The 15085-nt window shown below is 56.4% G+C and overlaps 1 protein-coding gene across 1 annotated transcript in view; it reads left to right on the top strand.

Moving 5' to 3' along the window:
• Window positions 1-14425, top strand: part of IGSF21 (immunoglobin superfamily member 21) — an 83979-nt gene extending 69554 nt beyond the window's left edge. Inside the window, exons 4-11 of the mRNA XM_054222682.1 lie at window positions 2343-2464; window positions 8255-8373; window positions 9037-9152; window positions 9424-9871; window positions 13116-13201; window positions 13431-13623; window positions 13726-13764; window positions 14352-14425. Of these exons, the coding sequence (XP_054078657.1) occupies window positions 2343-2464; window positions 8255-8373; window positions 9037-9152; window positions 9424-9871; window positions 13116-13201; window positions 13431-13623; window positions 13726-13764; window positions 14352-14425 (1197 nt within the window). The remainder of the gene's footprint in view (window positions 1-2342; window positions 2465-8254; window positions 8374-9036; window positions 9153-9423; window positions 9872-13115; window positions 13202-13430; window positions 13624-13725; window positions 13765-14351) is intronic.
• Window positions 14426-15085: the final 660 nt, after the last annotated feature.

Raw genomic sequence — 15085 nt, 5'->3', positions numbered from 1 at the left:
TGGAGGCAGCGCTGCAGGGGGGTCTCACAGAGCGGAGCAGAAGGGCAGGATCCCCCCCCCTCGCCCTGCTGCCCACGCTGCTGGGGAGGCAGCCCGGGCTGCGGGGGGGGTTCTGGGCTGCCAGCGCGCGTTGCTGGGTCACGTTGAGCTTCTCGTCCACCAACACCCCCATGGGCAATGACGCGGGTACCTTCAGACCCCGGTGCTCCCCCCCCCCCCCCCGAGCACGCTAAGCGTTGCAGTCACCCCTTGCAGCCCCTTTGGGGTGTCTTCCCTCTTGCCATAGCTAGTGCTTGTTGCGTTTGCTTGGAGAAAAGGTGTAAATTCAGCCCCAGGATGAGGGCGGTTGGAGGAATCTGGTCCGGAGCCCAGCACCCCTCACCCTCCTGGGGTGATGCCCCATGTCCCAGGGTGCTACGGAGACCTCCTGTCCTATAACAACCCACTTTGTCCTCCCAAATCCACCCCCCCACCCCCCCCATCGCTTTGGTCCCCCCATCCATCACTCCCCGATGCTTATCTAACCCGCCCAGCGAGCATCCCGGCGAGAGGCTCCGGCAATATTAATGGTGCCAACGGATTTTGGGAACAGCAAAGCGCCGGGTCAGCGGCGGCGGGGGGGAGACACGGCGGGGGGCGGGGGGGGGCTGCCTCTGCGCCAGCAGGAAGGAGCAGGAGGTTAATGTCTCCCCGCGCAGTGGCAATCGCCGGGTTTTTGTCAGGAATAAGATTTTTACTGGGGTTTATAAATAATGCAGCAGGCAGCCCTGGGCTGCCTGAGCTCGGCTCCCGTGCCTTAAATGTGCCTTTTCCTCCCCCCGTGTCCCTTTTCCTCCCGCTCCTTGGTATTTGGGGCAATTGTCGTTGGATGCTGCCCAATTACCATCCTTTTTCTCCCCAGCAAAGAAGCGTTGGGCTTGGCTGCTCCTGCACACACCCCCCCGACACACACACACCCCCCCCGCCGTGGGTTCACCGACAACTTCATATGTAGCTCCTCTCCAAAAAAAAAATTGACCCCAGGGCGCAAGATAAAAGGCTGAAAGTAGGTCTAATCCCTGGAGAGAGACTATTTTCTATGTGCCTTTTCATCGGAGCCTATTAGCTGCCTGTAATCCCCCAAGGATGCTCCCGGGCTGCGACATCTTCCCTTGCCGTGCATCCCCGGGGGGACACGAGGGGTCCCCAGGGGGGTCAAACATCGGCAGGAGTAATGCTTCCAGCTGCATTTTTCCCATTTTCATCCTCGGATCGGATCTAGCTCGACGCTTTCCTGCTTTGCCCACAATCCGTCCAGATGTGCTGGGGAACCTGTCCGTGGGCGAACCCCTGGTCCATGGGCTTCACTTCCACCCCTCCCCATCCCGCTTCCCCTGAGCATCCCCATCCTCTCTTGCATCCCCAAAATAATCGTCGGAAAACCCTTCAAGCCGATACACGGGGAGCTTCTTGCTCCGGGAGCAGCTCCAAGGTTTCTCCCCAAACCCACCCCAGGGTGTAATTACAAGTGGGGAAAAATGGGATGCGTCCTTGAAAAATTCCCCTCGTTCCCAAGGCTGGAGATTTACAGCTCCGATCATTCTGCTTGCAGTTCCTTATCCCACGTCTGTGCCAGCCTGTATTTTCTTTGCAATAAAACCCTCAGCCTCGGCTAATAAATTTGAAGAGGTGCTTTTAGTGATGGCTTCCCCCCGCCCCTTTCTTTTTGCCATAAAAAAAAAAAAAAGGGGGGAAAAGAGTAAATCTGGAATCAAAGTTGCGTTTGGCCCAAGTGGGGAGTGAAGTTCTGGGTAGGGAGAGTGGGGTCTCCTCCCGAGAGATGCTGGTTGGGGGCGGGTTAATCCCCAAAATCCCCTTCTCCCGTGCCTGGCCTTTTATAAAAAACAACTATTCCAACCCTCCCATGGATCGATCTGAGCTGTTCTAGCCCCAAAACACGCATTTCCCATCTGCATCGCGTTCTTCTGCCTTTTCCTCCTTAATTTTGTACTAAGCTTTGCCCCTCCCGAGAGGGGGAGATAAATCTGAAGGCGGGGGGGACACAGGGAAGAAACGAGTCCTCCTCAGTCCCAAAAAGGGCCTTTTTCCCCTTAAAAATTACAACCCGAGCGAGCGGCTGGAGACAGGAGACGGTGATGCCGTAACCGGCTAGAAACGCGCGGGTTTTGCTTTAAATCTCAGCAGGCTCATAATAAAGAAATACCGTTTCTTGAATCGTAATGAAAATATTGAAAAGAAATCTATCAGAAATAAATCCGTTAAAAAATCCTATAGAAAATTAAAAAGCGGGTGCAAACTTCTTCTCATAGATGGGGTTTTGTGGTTGTTTTTTTTTCTTGCAGGTCACCGACGGCGGCACCATCAAGCAGAAGATCTTCACCTTCGATGCCATGTTCTCCACCAATTTCTCGCACATGGAGAATTATCGGAAGAGGGAGGATCTGGTCTACCAGTCCACCGTGCGGTATGTCACCCTGCCGTCGCCCCCTTTGACGCGTCGGCAGCTTTTTAATGCCTGTGTTTTAGGATTTGTTTCACCCCCCCCCGGCCGTTTTGGGGCAGTTGAGGGTACGACGGCAATGCCCGACGTGTCCCCTCTTTGGCTGTCGGTGGGGATTCGTGGCACGGCAAAGAAATTGTCCTCCCTTAATGCGCCGTCGCCAAATATCTGAGGTCTGGCCCCGCCGCCCTGCTTGTCCCGAGAGAAAAGGTGGCATCGGCGGAGATTTTCAGGGGTGAAAAAATGGGCAGAGAAAAACAAGGCTTGGAAAAAAATCATCATCATAATAATAAAATATATATATATATATATATAAAAAAAAACAGGCAGCGGGGAAGCTTGTCTTTGCTTTTCTTCCAAGTGCGAAATCACTTGCAGGAGTGTCAGCTTTATTACTAATTACACACTTGCTTTATTGCCAGTGTTATAAAAACAAAACTGGAGCCGGAAAAAAATGTCAGGGGGAGAGTTAATTCAAGGCAAAAGAGGCTGGGGTGAAGTATTCATTTTTTCATGGGTTTGTTGGGTGGTTGTTTGGTTTTTGTTTTGTTGTTTTTTTTTTTTCCTTTGTTTCCTTTTTAAATTAGGGTTTGCCGATGGGATTTCAAAGCTCGTTTTTCCCAGCGTGGGGTAATAAAAATTCTGTGTACGGTGGGGAAAATACAGTCGTTTCTTCCGGGTGATGCGACGCTTTGCACCTGCAGGGGTTGGAACGGGCTCGGCGTGGCTCGTCCCGTTGGATGCGTGCAAGCACGAAATTCTTTCTAATTGTTTGGAATCTGAATTTTTGGGTTTGGTTTTTGGTTTTTTTTTTGCTTTTTCTGCTCCACTCAGAGCTATGTTGTATTATAAGCAAGAGCAGTCGCGTTAGATGGCTGCATGGGAATAAAAGTGAACAGAGAGGGGAGAAAAGCAGCAGGAAAGTAGGGCTGGAGCGGAGATGGTTGTGGTCATACGGGAGGATGCACAGGGCTGGCTCAGGAGATACTTGGGATGCTCAGGGGTTGCTCCAGGGAATGGTCTGAGGATGCTCAGGAGGGTCAGGAGATGCTCGGGATGCTCAGGAGTTGCTCAGGAGGACGCGCAGGGCTTGCTCCAGGGAGGCCCAGAAGATGCTCAGTGGTTGCTCAGAGGTTGCTCGGATGGTGCTCAGGAAGGTCAGGACACACTGAGGGGAATGCTATGGGGATGCTCATGGGATGCTCAGGCAACGATCAGAGGTTTTTCAGGGGGATGCTCAGGAGATGCTCAGAGGATACTCCGTAGAGTCAGGGGATCAGCAGGACGCTCAGCAGGATGTTCAGAGGTTGCTCAGAGGATGCTCAGGGGTTGCTCAGGAGAATGCGCAGGGCTTGCTCCAGGGAGGCTCAGAAGATGCTCAGAGTATGCTCAGGAGGATGCTCAGAGGATGCTCAGGGGTTGCTCAGAGGATGGTCAGGTGATGCTCAGGGATTGCTCAGGCAATCATCAGGATGCTCAAGGGTTGCTCAGGAGGGTGCGCAGGGCTTCCTCAGGAGAGGGTCAGGAGAAGCTCAAGATGCTCAGGGATTGCTCAGGAGGATGCCCAGAAGTGGCTCAGCGGTTGCTCAGGAGGATGCTCAGGGGATGTTCAGGAGATGCTCAGAGAATGCTCAGAGGGATGGTCAGAAGATGCTCATGGGATGTTCAGGAGGGTCAGCAGATGCTCAGATGTTGCTCAGGGTTGCTCAGGTGATGCTCAGGAAGGTCAGGAGATGCTGAGGGGAATGCTTAGGGGATTGCTCAGAGGATACTCCGTAGGGTCGGGGGATCAGTAGGATTCTCAGCAGGATGTTCAGAGGTTGCTCAGGGGATGCTCAGGAGGATGCTCAGGGCTTGCTCAGAGGATGCTCAGGGGGATGCTCACGGGATGGTCAGAGAATGCTCAGAGGATGCTCAGGAGGGTCAGCAGATGCTCAGGGCTTGCTCAGAGGTTGCTCAGATGATGCTCAGGAAGGGCAGGAGATGCTCAGCAGATGCTCAGGGGCTGCTCCGGAGGATGCTCAGGAGGGTCAGGGGGTCCTCAGGATGCTCAGCAGGATGCTCAGAGGTTGCTCAGGGGATGCTCAGGAGGATGCACAGGGCTTGTTCAGGAGACGCTCAGGAGAAGCTCCAGATGCTCAAGGGTTGTTCAGGAGGATGCTCAGGGGTTGCTCAGAGGAATGCTCAGGGGATGTTCAGAAGATGCTCAGAGGATGCTCAGGAGGGTCAGCAGATGCTCAGGGGTTGCTCAGATGATGCTCAGGATGGTCAGGAGATGCTCAGAGGATGCTCAGGAGGGTCAGGGATGCTCAGAGGATGCTCAGGCAGTAATCAGAGGTTGCTCAGGAGAATGCTCAGGTGATGGTCGGAAGTTGCTCAGAGCGATATTCAGGAGATGCTCAGGGGCTGCTCAGAGGATGCTCAGGAGGGTCAGGGGATACCCAGGAGGATGCTCGGGGGATGCTCAGGGGATGATCAGAGGTTGCTGAGGGGGATGTTCAGGAGATGCTCAGAGGATCCTCTGTAGGGTCAGGGGATCATCAGGATGCTCAGCAGGATGTTCAGAGGTTTACTCAGGAGGATGCTCAGGGGTTGCTCAGAGGTATGCTCAGGGGATGTTCAGAAGATGCTCAGAGGATGCTCAGGAGGGTCAGCAGACACTCAGGGGTTGCTGAGATGATGCTTAGGAAGGTCAGGAGATGCTCAGGGGAACGCTCAGGGGATGATCAGAGGTTGCTCAGGGGGATGGTCAGGAGATGCTCAGAGGATGCTCGGGAGGGTCAGGGATGCTCAGGTGATACCCAGGAGGATGCTCAGGGGATGCTCAGGCGACGATCAGAGGTTGCTCAGAGCGATGTTCAGGAGATGCTCAGGGGCTGCTCCGCTCCTTGAGTTTTGTTTCCCCACGTAGCACAGGCTCCGCTCAGCCGCCCGCTCGGATGTTGTACAAATTTCTGACACGACTAATTATTGTTTAGAGGAGGTTTTGGCGGCTTCACAGACAGATTACACATTCCCTAACTCCACACCCTCGCTTTCCTGCCATAAACCCAGCGGTTTCGCTTGGCGCTGGATTTAGCCATCGCTCTCCTCTAGCAGGGAGCACCAGGAAAACCGGGAAATTAAACCAGCAAAAAAACCCACCCCTCATGCACGGAGCAGGACATCCCGACCACGAGCATCCCTTGAGCAAGGGACAAGGATGTTGCGCCGTCCCGGCGAGGCAAAGCAGATGCTCGCTTTTTTTTTTTTTTTTTTTGGCTCGGAAACCTCCGTTTTGCTCCTTTTCGCCGCGTATTGTAGAACTAATAGAATTTGCGAGCAGAAAAATTCGCCGCCCTAGGACCAGGCACTTTAAAAGCATTGGTAATCGTCGGCACGGCGCCGGCAAATTGTCCGTGGAGCCGGGGATGTTCGCGGTAAAAGCGTTTTCACGCGGTTGTTTTCAGAGGAAAACAGCAGCATGCCCGAGGAGAAAGGAGAGAGTTCTCAGAGGGTATGAAAGGAGCTTGTTTTCTGAATCGTTGGCTTGATGCTTTTTTTTTCGGGGGGGAGGGAGGAGGGGGGGGCCTGCCTTATTTTGGGCTCTGGTGAAGAAGAGGAACGCTATTGGGAAGGGTTTGGCGATGGGTCGGTCGCTTCCCGGCCGTTTCCGCTCAGGTTTTCGCTCCCTTTTATTTTACCCTTCTGTATTTTCCTCTTTTTAATGGCACGGTCACGTCGGTGCCGGCCCACGGAGCGTTATCCCGGGCGGCTCAGCTCTTATCTGCGCGGCACAGAGGGCTGCCGGGACTGCCTCTTTTCATACCGGCTTTGAATGCCACCCGCTCAGATGTGAAGAGCAAAAATATCCAATCCTGGATATTTCCCCCCCCCGCCCCGCCCCCTCCTCTGATTAAAAACCCACCCTCGTCGAGTAAGGCGCTGCTTTATGAATATCTATATGATTTTTGTTCCTTATCTCCAGCACACTTAGAGGACGCAAAGGACACGACGGGCTGCTTTGCGGGGCCGGGGGGTTCCCTCTCTCCGGTCCCTACCCATCGCGGAAGCATCAAAGCGACCCAATTAGGGCCATTTTACACCCGAATCCCCGCGCAAACCCAAAGGGCCTGTCCCTCGCCGCGAGGACGCGGCGGGTCCCCAGCTTGGCAGGGACGCAAAGCGCCGGCGCCGCTCCCCGCGTGCCGCTAACGAAGGGTGTGGATGATTTCCCGCTCGGTGCGTGGGTAATTAGAGGCTGGAACAGATGGCGAAGGCTTAGTTGAAAGCGTCGCAGCCGTTCAAAGGAGCTGCTGGGCGACTGTTCGCTTCGACAGGGGCTCGTTTGTGCTGGCGGGGGGCAGGGGGGGGGCTCGCACGGCGAGGAGGAGGTGTGGGGAGGCAGCCAGGGGCTTTCGGAAAGGATCCGGCAAAGCAGCGCCGGATTTCGCCCCCTGGCTGGGGAAACTCTGCAAGGTGCACGTCTGGGTTTGTCCGGAAGAGTGGGGGGGCGGGTTTAAGGTGGGGGTCATTGCCACGGTGGGACACTGCCAGTGGCTCCTTTGCAGCCGGCGCGAGCATGTCCACCTCCGGCAGCACCGATCCTCTTGTACATCTCTTCCTCTCCTGTTTTATATATATATCGATATAAAATATATATATTTTTAACGTGTATATTTCTATCTAAATGGGGATGGGGATGCGTATGAGGATGGGGATGGATATGGGGATGAGGACAGGGATGGGGATGGGGGTGGAGATGGAGATGGGGATGAAGAGAGGGGTGGAGAAGAGGATGGGGGATGGGGATGGGGATGAGGACAGGGATGGGGATGGAGATGAGGATGGGGATGAAGATAGGGGTGGAGAAGAGGATGGGGGATGGGGATGAGGACAGGGATGGGGATGCAGGTGGAGATGGAGATTGAGATGGAGATGAGGATGGGGATGAAGATGGGGGTGGAGAGGAGGATGGGAGATGGGGATGAGGACAGAGATGGAGGTGGAGGTGGAGATGAGGATGGGGATGGGGGCAAAGATGGGGGTGGAGAGGAGGATGGGGGATGGGGATGGGGATGGGGATGAAGATGGGGATGGAGAGGAGGATGGGGGATGGGGACGGGGATGAAGATGGGGATGGGGAGGAGGACGGGGGATGGGGACGGGGATGAGGATGGGGACAGGGATGAGGACAGGGATGGGGATGGAGACGGGGACAGGGATGGAGACGGGTGGGTATCGAAGACACTGTGCTAACACCCTGGCTCTGCTCCCCGGCAGCTCCTCTGATGTGTGTGTATATAAAGAATCTAGATAACGTGTCGATTGAAGCGTGTTCTGGATTTGCTCGGAGTTTGGGCTTGTGATGCTTTTGATCCGCCACGCTTTGCTAAGCCGTTGCATCGCCCGAGAGGTCTGCGACGTCCGGCGCCCAGCCTTTTACATCGGCGTTTTGCAGGCGTTTAATGTCCACGCTTCGCGGGTTTTTGCTCTCGGCGGTGCCTTTACCTCCCGTATGCTTCTCCTTTTGATAATGCAATTACTTACCCTCCCGAGGAGCTGTCAGTGCCGGTAAACTCCAGCTGCTAAACCGCATTACACAGCTCTCTCCTGCAGCCCTTGCAGTTATTAATAGTTTATTGATCCCCATCGCTGGCGAACAGCAACCCCCCCCGACGCCTTGATATCCGGCTGCCGACCGCTGCATCCCCCGGGAGAACGGGTTTGGGATGGAGCGGGGAGCAAGCGCTGAGCCCCTTCTCTCCTCCCCAGCCTCCCCGAGGTTCGCATTTCGGACAACGGTCCCTACGAGTGTCACGTGGGGATTTATGACCGAGCCACGCGGGAGAAGGTGGTCCTGGCCTCCGGGAACGTATTCCTCAACGTGATGGGTGAGTGCAGCCCCCGGCTGGGTGGGAGCAGAGGGGAACCGGCTGCGGGGTCTCAGGGTGGGGTGGCAGCAGAGATTCGGCTCATTTTTCCATCCCCAAGGATGGGGATGGGGACAGGGACGGGGATGAGGATTGGGACAGGGACAAGGATGGGGATAGGGATGGGAACAGGGACAGGAATGGGGATGAGGATGGGGATGGGGTCAGGGACAGAGGTGAGGATGAGAACATGGACGAGGATGGGGATGGGGTCAGGGGTGGGGATGAGGATCAGGACAGGGACGAGGATGGGGATGGGGACGGAGAAGGAGATGGGGACAAGGATGGGGATGGGGACAGGAATGAGGATGGGGACAGGGATGGGGATGAGGATGGGGCCTGGGATGGGGACGGAGATGAGGATGAGGATGGGGATGGCGATTGGGACAGGGATGAGGACGGGGATGAGGGCAGCAATAGGGATGGGGATGAGGATGGACACAGGGATGAGGATGAGGAGGGAGGTGAGGATGAGGATGGGGATTGGTACAGGGGCGGGATGGGCATGGAGGCAGGGACAGGGATGGGGATGGAGATGCGGATGGAGACAGGGATGAGGATGGGGATAGGGACAGGGATGGAGATGGGTGGGTGTGCTAACGCCCCAGCTCTGCTCCCCGGCAGCTCCTCCGACGTCCATCTCAGTGCTCGCCGCCGACACGCCGGCACCCTTCAGCCGCTACCAGGCGCAGAACTTCACCCTGGTGTGTGTGGTCTCCGGTGGCAAGCCCGCCCCGCTGGTGAGCCCCCAGGGTCTTTGATCTTTCATGTATGTATATGTGAAGCAAGCATAAAAAAAATATATTAAAACTATATCATATATATGTGCTGCTTTTGGAGGCAAAACAAGGCAAATAGCTGCCTGCTACCCAAATCTTGCCCTGCAGCATCTTTCCGTGGGGACTTTGGGACGGAGCCCCGTGCAAAGCTACCCAAGGGAATGGGATGCTGGGGACGTCTGGGGTGGTGGCTGTTCCCACCGGGCTCACCGTCCCTTTTGTCCCCACGCAGGTGTACTTCAAGAGGGACGGGGAGCCCATCGAGGCCACCCCGCTGCCGGAGCCGCCGGTCGGCGCCGGGAGCTGGGCACCCCGTAACCTCCTTCACCGCGACCTGGATGACACCAAGGTGCCGAAATCGCTGGCGGCCGAAGGGGAGGTGGGAGGCGGGCAACCCCTGGCCACGGCGGACCCCCCCCGGGGGCTGGCGGCCGAGAGGGGTCCCGTCACCGAAACCATCCCCGAAACAGTGGTGAGCCGGGAATTCCCGCGATGGGTGCACGTGGCCGAGCCCATCTACTATTTCCGACACACGCACGCGCCCGTCAGCGATGGGACGGTGGAGGCGCGGGCCACCCTCACCTGGACCCTGAACCCCCAAATCGACAACGAAGCGCTCTTCAGCTGCGAGGTGAAGCACCCGGCGCTCTCCATGCCCATGCAGTCCGAGGTGACGCTCGGTAAGCGCGGCCGCCGCGGCTGGGCTTGGGGGGGGCGGGACGGGAGTTCTTGGCTTTTTTGCAATTTTTCGCAAATTTTTTGTGTCCTTTTTTTGCAAGTTCGGCTTTTTTTTTTTTTTTTTTTTTTTTTTTTTGGCTTCCACTTTTTGCACTTTTTGCGCTTTGGCTTTTCTTCTTGGGGCTTTTTCGGGCGCTGGCGGGTCTCAGTGGGATGCCACATAGTGACAGGAGGAGGTGATGGCGGGGGTCCCGGAAAAGAAGGCTTGAGGGCGGCGGGTTTTGCCGGGGGGGCGGTTCATCAGGCAAGAGAAGAGGTTTGCCGTGTGTTGTAGGGGAGACAGAGCACGGAGGGGCTGTGTGGGGCAGGATAGGGTGTAGGGAGGAGGAGGAGGACAAGGGCAGTTTTGGGGGGGTAAGATAGGATTTGGGTGCTGGCAATAGCGTGCTTGGGGGAGGTTGTCCTGGGGTCTATGGGATGCAGATCCCCTTGTTGGGGGGGGGGGGTAAGGAAAGCTGTGGGGGTGCTGCTCCCCAAGTCCTCATAGTCTCAGGGTGCCCCGGAAAGGGGAGAGAGCCCCCCCCAGCCATGGGGGATGCTATTGGGTGGGGGTTGATGTAGGGCTGGGGCTGGGAGGGGGCTGTTGGATTGTGCTGTGGGGGTTTGGGGTGATGTGTGGGGCTGGTAAGGGGGGAATTGAGGTTGCTGGGGTATCGGAGCAAGGCAGCGATGTCAGTGGCAGGGGGTAATGTGGGCACGGCCCTAGATCTGGGGGGGGCTGTGCTGGGAGAAGCCCCCTCTATGAGAAGGGGATGGGTGTTTGCATACAGGGGGGAGGCATAGGATCGGGGCAGGGGGGACAATGAAGGGCTGGTCTGGGGGGGAGCCAGGGCTGTGTTGGGTGTAGGAATGAGCAGGGAGGGGGTTGTTAAAGCCGGGGGTGGGGGCTCTGTTGGGGGACTTGGTGGATCTTTGCCTTGGTTGCCTGCAGGGCAGGTGAGGAAGTTGGTAGCCCCTTAACGTTACCTCCTATGGGGTGTAACTCTGGGAGGGGATGGGTCAGAGGAGCTCCCCTTGACTGGCGTCACGTTGTGGGGGGGAAACACCTTCAAACCCATAGTGATGTCGCCTCCATCCCTCTATACCCAGTCCCAGGAGATGTGAGGACATGCCATCACCCTTGTTGGCCATCACCACCCAAGCCATCCCAGTGGGGATTGCTGGAGAGAGACCAGGTTGGCCCCTGCACGGGGGCAGCCTATGGGGCTGGTGAGGCTCCAGCTGCGATGGGGTGGTGAGATTGAGGTCGGGGCTGCCCCATTGGCTCCCAGCATGCCCAGTAAAGCAGAAGCTCCCCAAGTGACCATGGGAGCTGGTGAGCAGAGTAGTTATCAGGCCTCTCACTGCTGCCCCACCTTGGCTGATCAACTTGCCTCCAGATAAGGCTGGGGCTCCCCTACCTTCTCCTGGTTCCCCATCAGAAGAGGCTGAGCTCTCCACCAGGCTTGCCCCAGCTTCGGGGCACCCTCCTGAGCAGGCTGCTCTATCCTTTCTCCCCTAGAGCCAGGAGGAGAAGACTGGGCTTTGCTCCCAGCCAAGTAGGGCACTTGGCTCGCTGCATCAGCAGTGATGCACCATGTCCTGGAGAGCTTCATCTCGTTGGCTTTCCACCCGTCTTTGGCGCGGGCTTCAGAGTGCACAAGCCTCTCAGTGCTGGTGCTCCGTCTCTTTTCCTTCAGCTCATCAACCACCTCAATTAGTGGGAGGCTGGCAGCAATGAGGAGGTCAACGGGAGGTTGGCAGTCAACAAGGAGGGCAGCAGCTCTCTTGCTAATAGATGGCCTTCCATTATCTGTTCCTCCCCACTGAGCATTACAGCTCTCTCCCAGCATACAACTGGCAAAGAAATAACCTAAGTCCTGCATTTTCACACCTTCTGCAGCTTAGGTGTCCGCTCTGTGGGGCTCCCTGTGAGGCCAAGATTTTGATGGCCTGTCCCCAGTAGTTCCTGTAACAGCAAAGCTCACCCCACACTGACCCCTCCCAAATCCACAACTCTCCTCATCCCCTAAGATGCCTCCAGCCTATGCACCTCGCCAGGTGCCCCACCACCACCATCCACACCCAGTTTTTTGGCAGATCCCCCATTAACCCCCTCCCTACATATAAATATTATATATACACTATAGATACGCTCAATACAAGTCGCGTTGAAACCGAGACAAACCATTTGCTTTGGTGCAGAAAGAATTCTTCCGGTACAGACCATAGCATGGTGTAATTATCTGCAACCCATCACCTCCGCTTTAACACCAGAGGACCAGATCCTGCAGGGGTATTGCAGGCCAGGTGCACAACTGTGGACTCCGGCACACGTCCATGCAGAGCATCCTGGGGCGTGGATGCCCTTTTTGAGGGCCAGTGTCCACCAGTGCAGACCAATGTGGTTTCTGGTGGCTGTTTGTCCCTTTGTGTCGTGCCAGCGTGATGTCCAGGCTCAGCCTGTCCCATCCACTGCAGCACTTGAGTATACAAAGGATGAAACACCCACTCCTGGCAAAGCACAACCTCCCTCCTGCCCATTTTTCCCTTTGAACCTGCAAAAGGCTCCTTCCGTGCAAAGCCCAGCCAGCTCCTGGGGCTGTCCCATCCCACCCATGGCCCAGGAGGGACAGCCACGCACCGTGGCTGGCTGCATCATTGCTTCTCCCCGCAAGGCACCAGGCAAGGACACCCCAAGTCTGGTGTGGGAAAGGGGGTCCCCCTCTTCTTTACAGGGCTGTCCTTGGCATTTTGGGCCAGCAAAGCTTTGTGGCTGTCTCCCATGCTAACAGCACTTGCGCGAGACTCACCAAGGCCACCTTGTCCTGGCGATACTTTTCTGAGTTGTCCACCTCCATGGCTTCAAACCAGCCTGACCCCTCTTGACCCCTCTTTCTGAGCAGAGAGGGGCTTGATTAGGAAATCTGTCCTTCACCACCGATGCATCCCATTACAGTCACATATCAATCTCACCGTCTTCCCGTTCATCGCCTGTGGGGCCCTTGCCTACCTGTCTATCAGTCATTTGGACAGCCGTCAGCCTGTCCATCAATCACCCAGCCATCAGCCCCGTCGGCTGGCACACACTGCCTCCCCCTTGCCACGATTGTTCATCAAACCATCATTAACGCTGGCCAAGGGCACCCACCAGCACCGGGAACCCCTCGCTCGGCTGATGTCCCTTCTTCTCCCCTTCCCTTGCAGTCGCTCCCAAGGGCCCGAAGATCACAATGACCCCGACGAGAGCCCGCGTTGGAGACACTGTGCGGATCTTGGTGCAGGGCTTCCAGGTCAGCATCCCCACCCATCCTTATTGTCGTGAGGCGATTCCATTGCCAACAGACAACCTTGCATCCACACCAGCACTTTATGGGGTTGGCTTGGTGGCCTTGGGTTACATCATGGTCCCTACATTGGTGCACCCCTGGGCATTTTGGTTCTACCTCATCCTTCCTCCAAGTGCGAGACAGGGTTTGCTCACCCTCTACACCCATCTCAGAGCCCCCCATCTCCCCACAGAATGAAGTCTTCCCCGAGCCCCTCTTCACGTGGACCCGGGTGGGGAGCCGGCTCCTCGATGGCAGCGCCGAGCATGATGGCAAGGAGCTGGTGTTGGAGCGGGTGCCAGCCGAACTCAACGGCTCCATGTACCGCTGCACCGCCCAGAACCCCCTGGGCTCCACCGACACCCACACCCGGCTCATCGTTTTTGGTATGGTGGCACTGTGGGGGTCACCCCTCGCTCCATAAATCCTCACTCATCTACACGCCACACCCTAATAAAACTCTCTCTCTGCTATTTCTTTCCCATTAGAAAACCCAAATATTCCCAGAGGAACAGAGGACTCCAACGGTGAGTGGTGGTGGCACTGGTATTTTGACCCGAAACCCCAGAGGGATGGAAGGACCATGCAGAGAGCATCTCTCCTGGCCTTGCCCCAAGCCCTTGAACACGTCTCCTGGCCTTGCCCCAAGCCCTTGAACATCTCTCCTGGCCTTGCCCCAAGCCCTTGAACACCTCTCCTTGCCTTGCCCCAAGCCCTTGAACATCTCTCCTTACCTTGCCCCAAGCCCTTGAACATCTCTCCTTGCCTTGCCCCAAGCCCTTGAACACCTCTCCTTGCCTTGCCCCAAGCCCTTGAACATCTCTCCTTGCCTTGCCCCAAGCCCTTGAACACCTCTCCTTGCCTTGCCCCAAGTCCTTGGCCATCTCGCCTTGCCTTGCCTCAAGTCCTTGCCCTTGGCAGCAGGGATGTCCTTGCAGGGCCCTGTGGATGCTCCCTGCAGCATCCCTGACCTTCTGCCCACCCTTCACAAGCTCCATAGCAAGTTTAGGAGGGGGATCCCCTCCAAAAAAAGGTGCTGACCCCATACTACTTTAAACCCAAGTGGCGAGACGCGGCTCCCTAAACTCTCCATCCCTCTTCTCCTCCTGCCTAGGTTCACTTACCGGCCACTGCGGCTTCAGATTAGTTTTGGCGCTCGCCCTAACAGTGATCCTGGAGCTAACGTGAAGCTTCGCCTGCCTCTTCCTCCTCCTTCTCTTCCTCCGTACGGCTCCACCTGGCATTTACACCTCCGTCAGTCGGTTCTCTCGCTCTCTCTCTCTCTCTCTTTTTTTTTTTTTCTATACTATTTACAGTCTCGGTCTCTTTCTGTCTGTGTCTTGGCTTCCTCAGACAATTTAATTAAAAGGAAAAAGAAAAATCTCCCCTGGTAGAAGGCTGCGCTTGATGTTTTGCCTTGCGCTGGGGTACCCAGAACCATTTTGGGCTACCTGGAGGCTTTGCAAAGTCTTGGGGGGTGGTTGGGAGGGGGGTGTCTATTATGCAAGGGCCAGGTTTCCCCTGGAAAAATCCATTTACACCATTCCCACTGCACCGAGCCAGGTCTCAGCTCCCCAGGGTAGGGAGCATGAAGGATGTGTCCCTGTCATGAGGGATGTGTCCCCATCATGAGGGATGCGTCGCCATCATGAGGGATGTTGGGGGACGAGTTCTACATGCGGACGGCAGCACCGGGAGCCCAAAAGCTGCGGATCACTGGCCTTACACCCCGGGACCTCGGTTGGGGCACGTCGGTTTTGGTGGAAAACGGGCGCCGTGCGCAGCGCTTGTCCCGGGCTGGACGGTCAATCTCTAGTGACAGACGGCTCCCCACCCAAAATGTCAGCG

This window comes from Rissa tridactyla, chromosome 16 (assembly GCF_028500815.1).
Source record: "Rissa tridactyla isolate bRisTri1 chromosome 16, bRisTri1.patW.cur.20221130, whole genome shotgun sequence".
NCBI lineage: Eukaryota > Metazoa > Chordata > Aves > Charadriiformes > Laridae > Rissa > Rissa tridactyla.
Note: the sequence above shows the minus strand (reverse complement) of the source record. Positions and strands in the feature narration are given on the sequence as shown.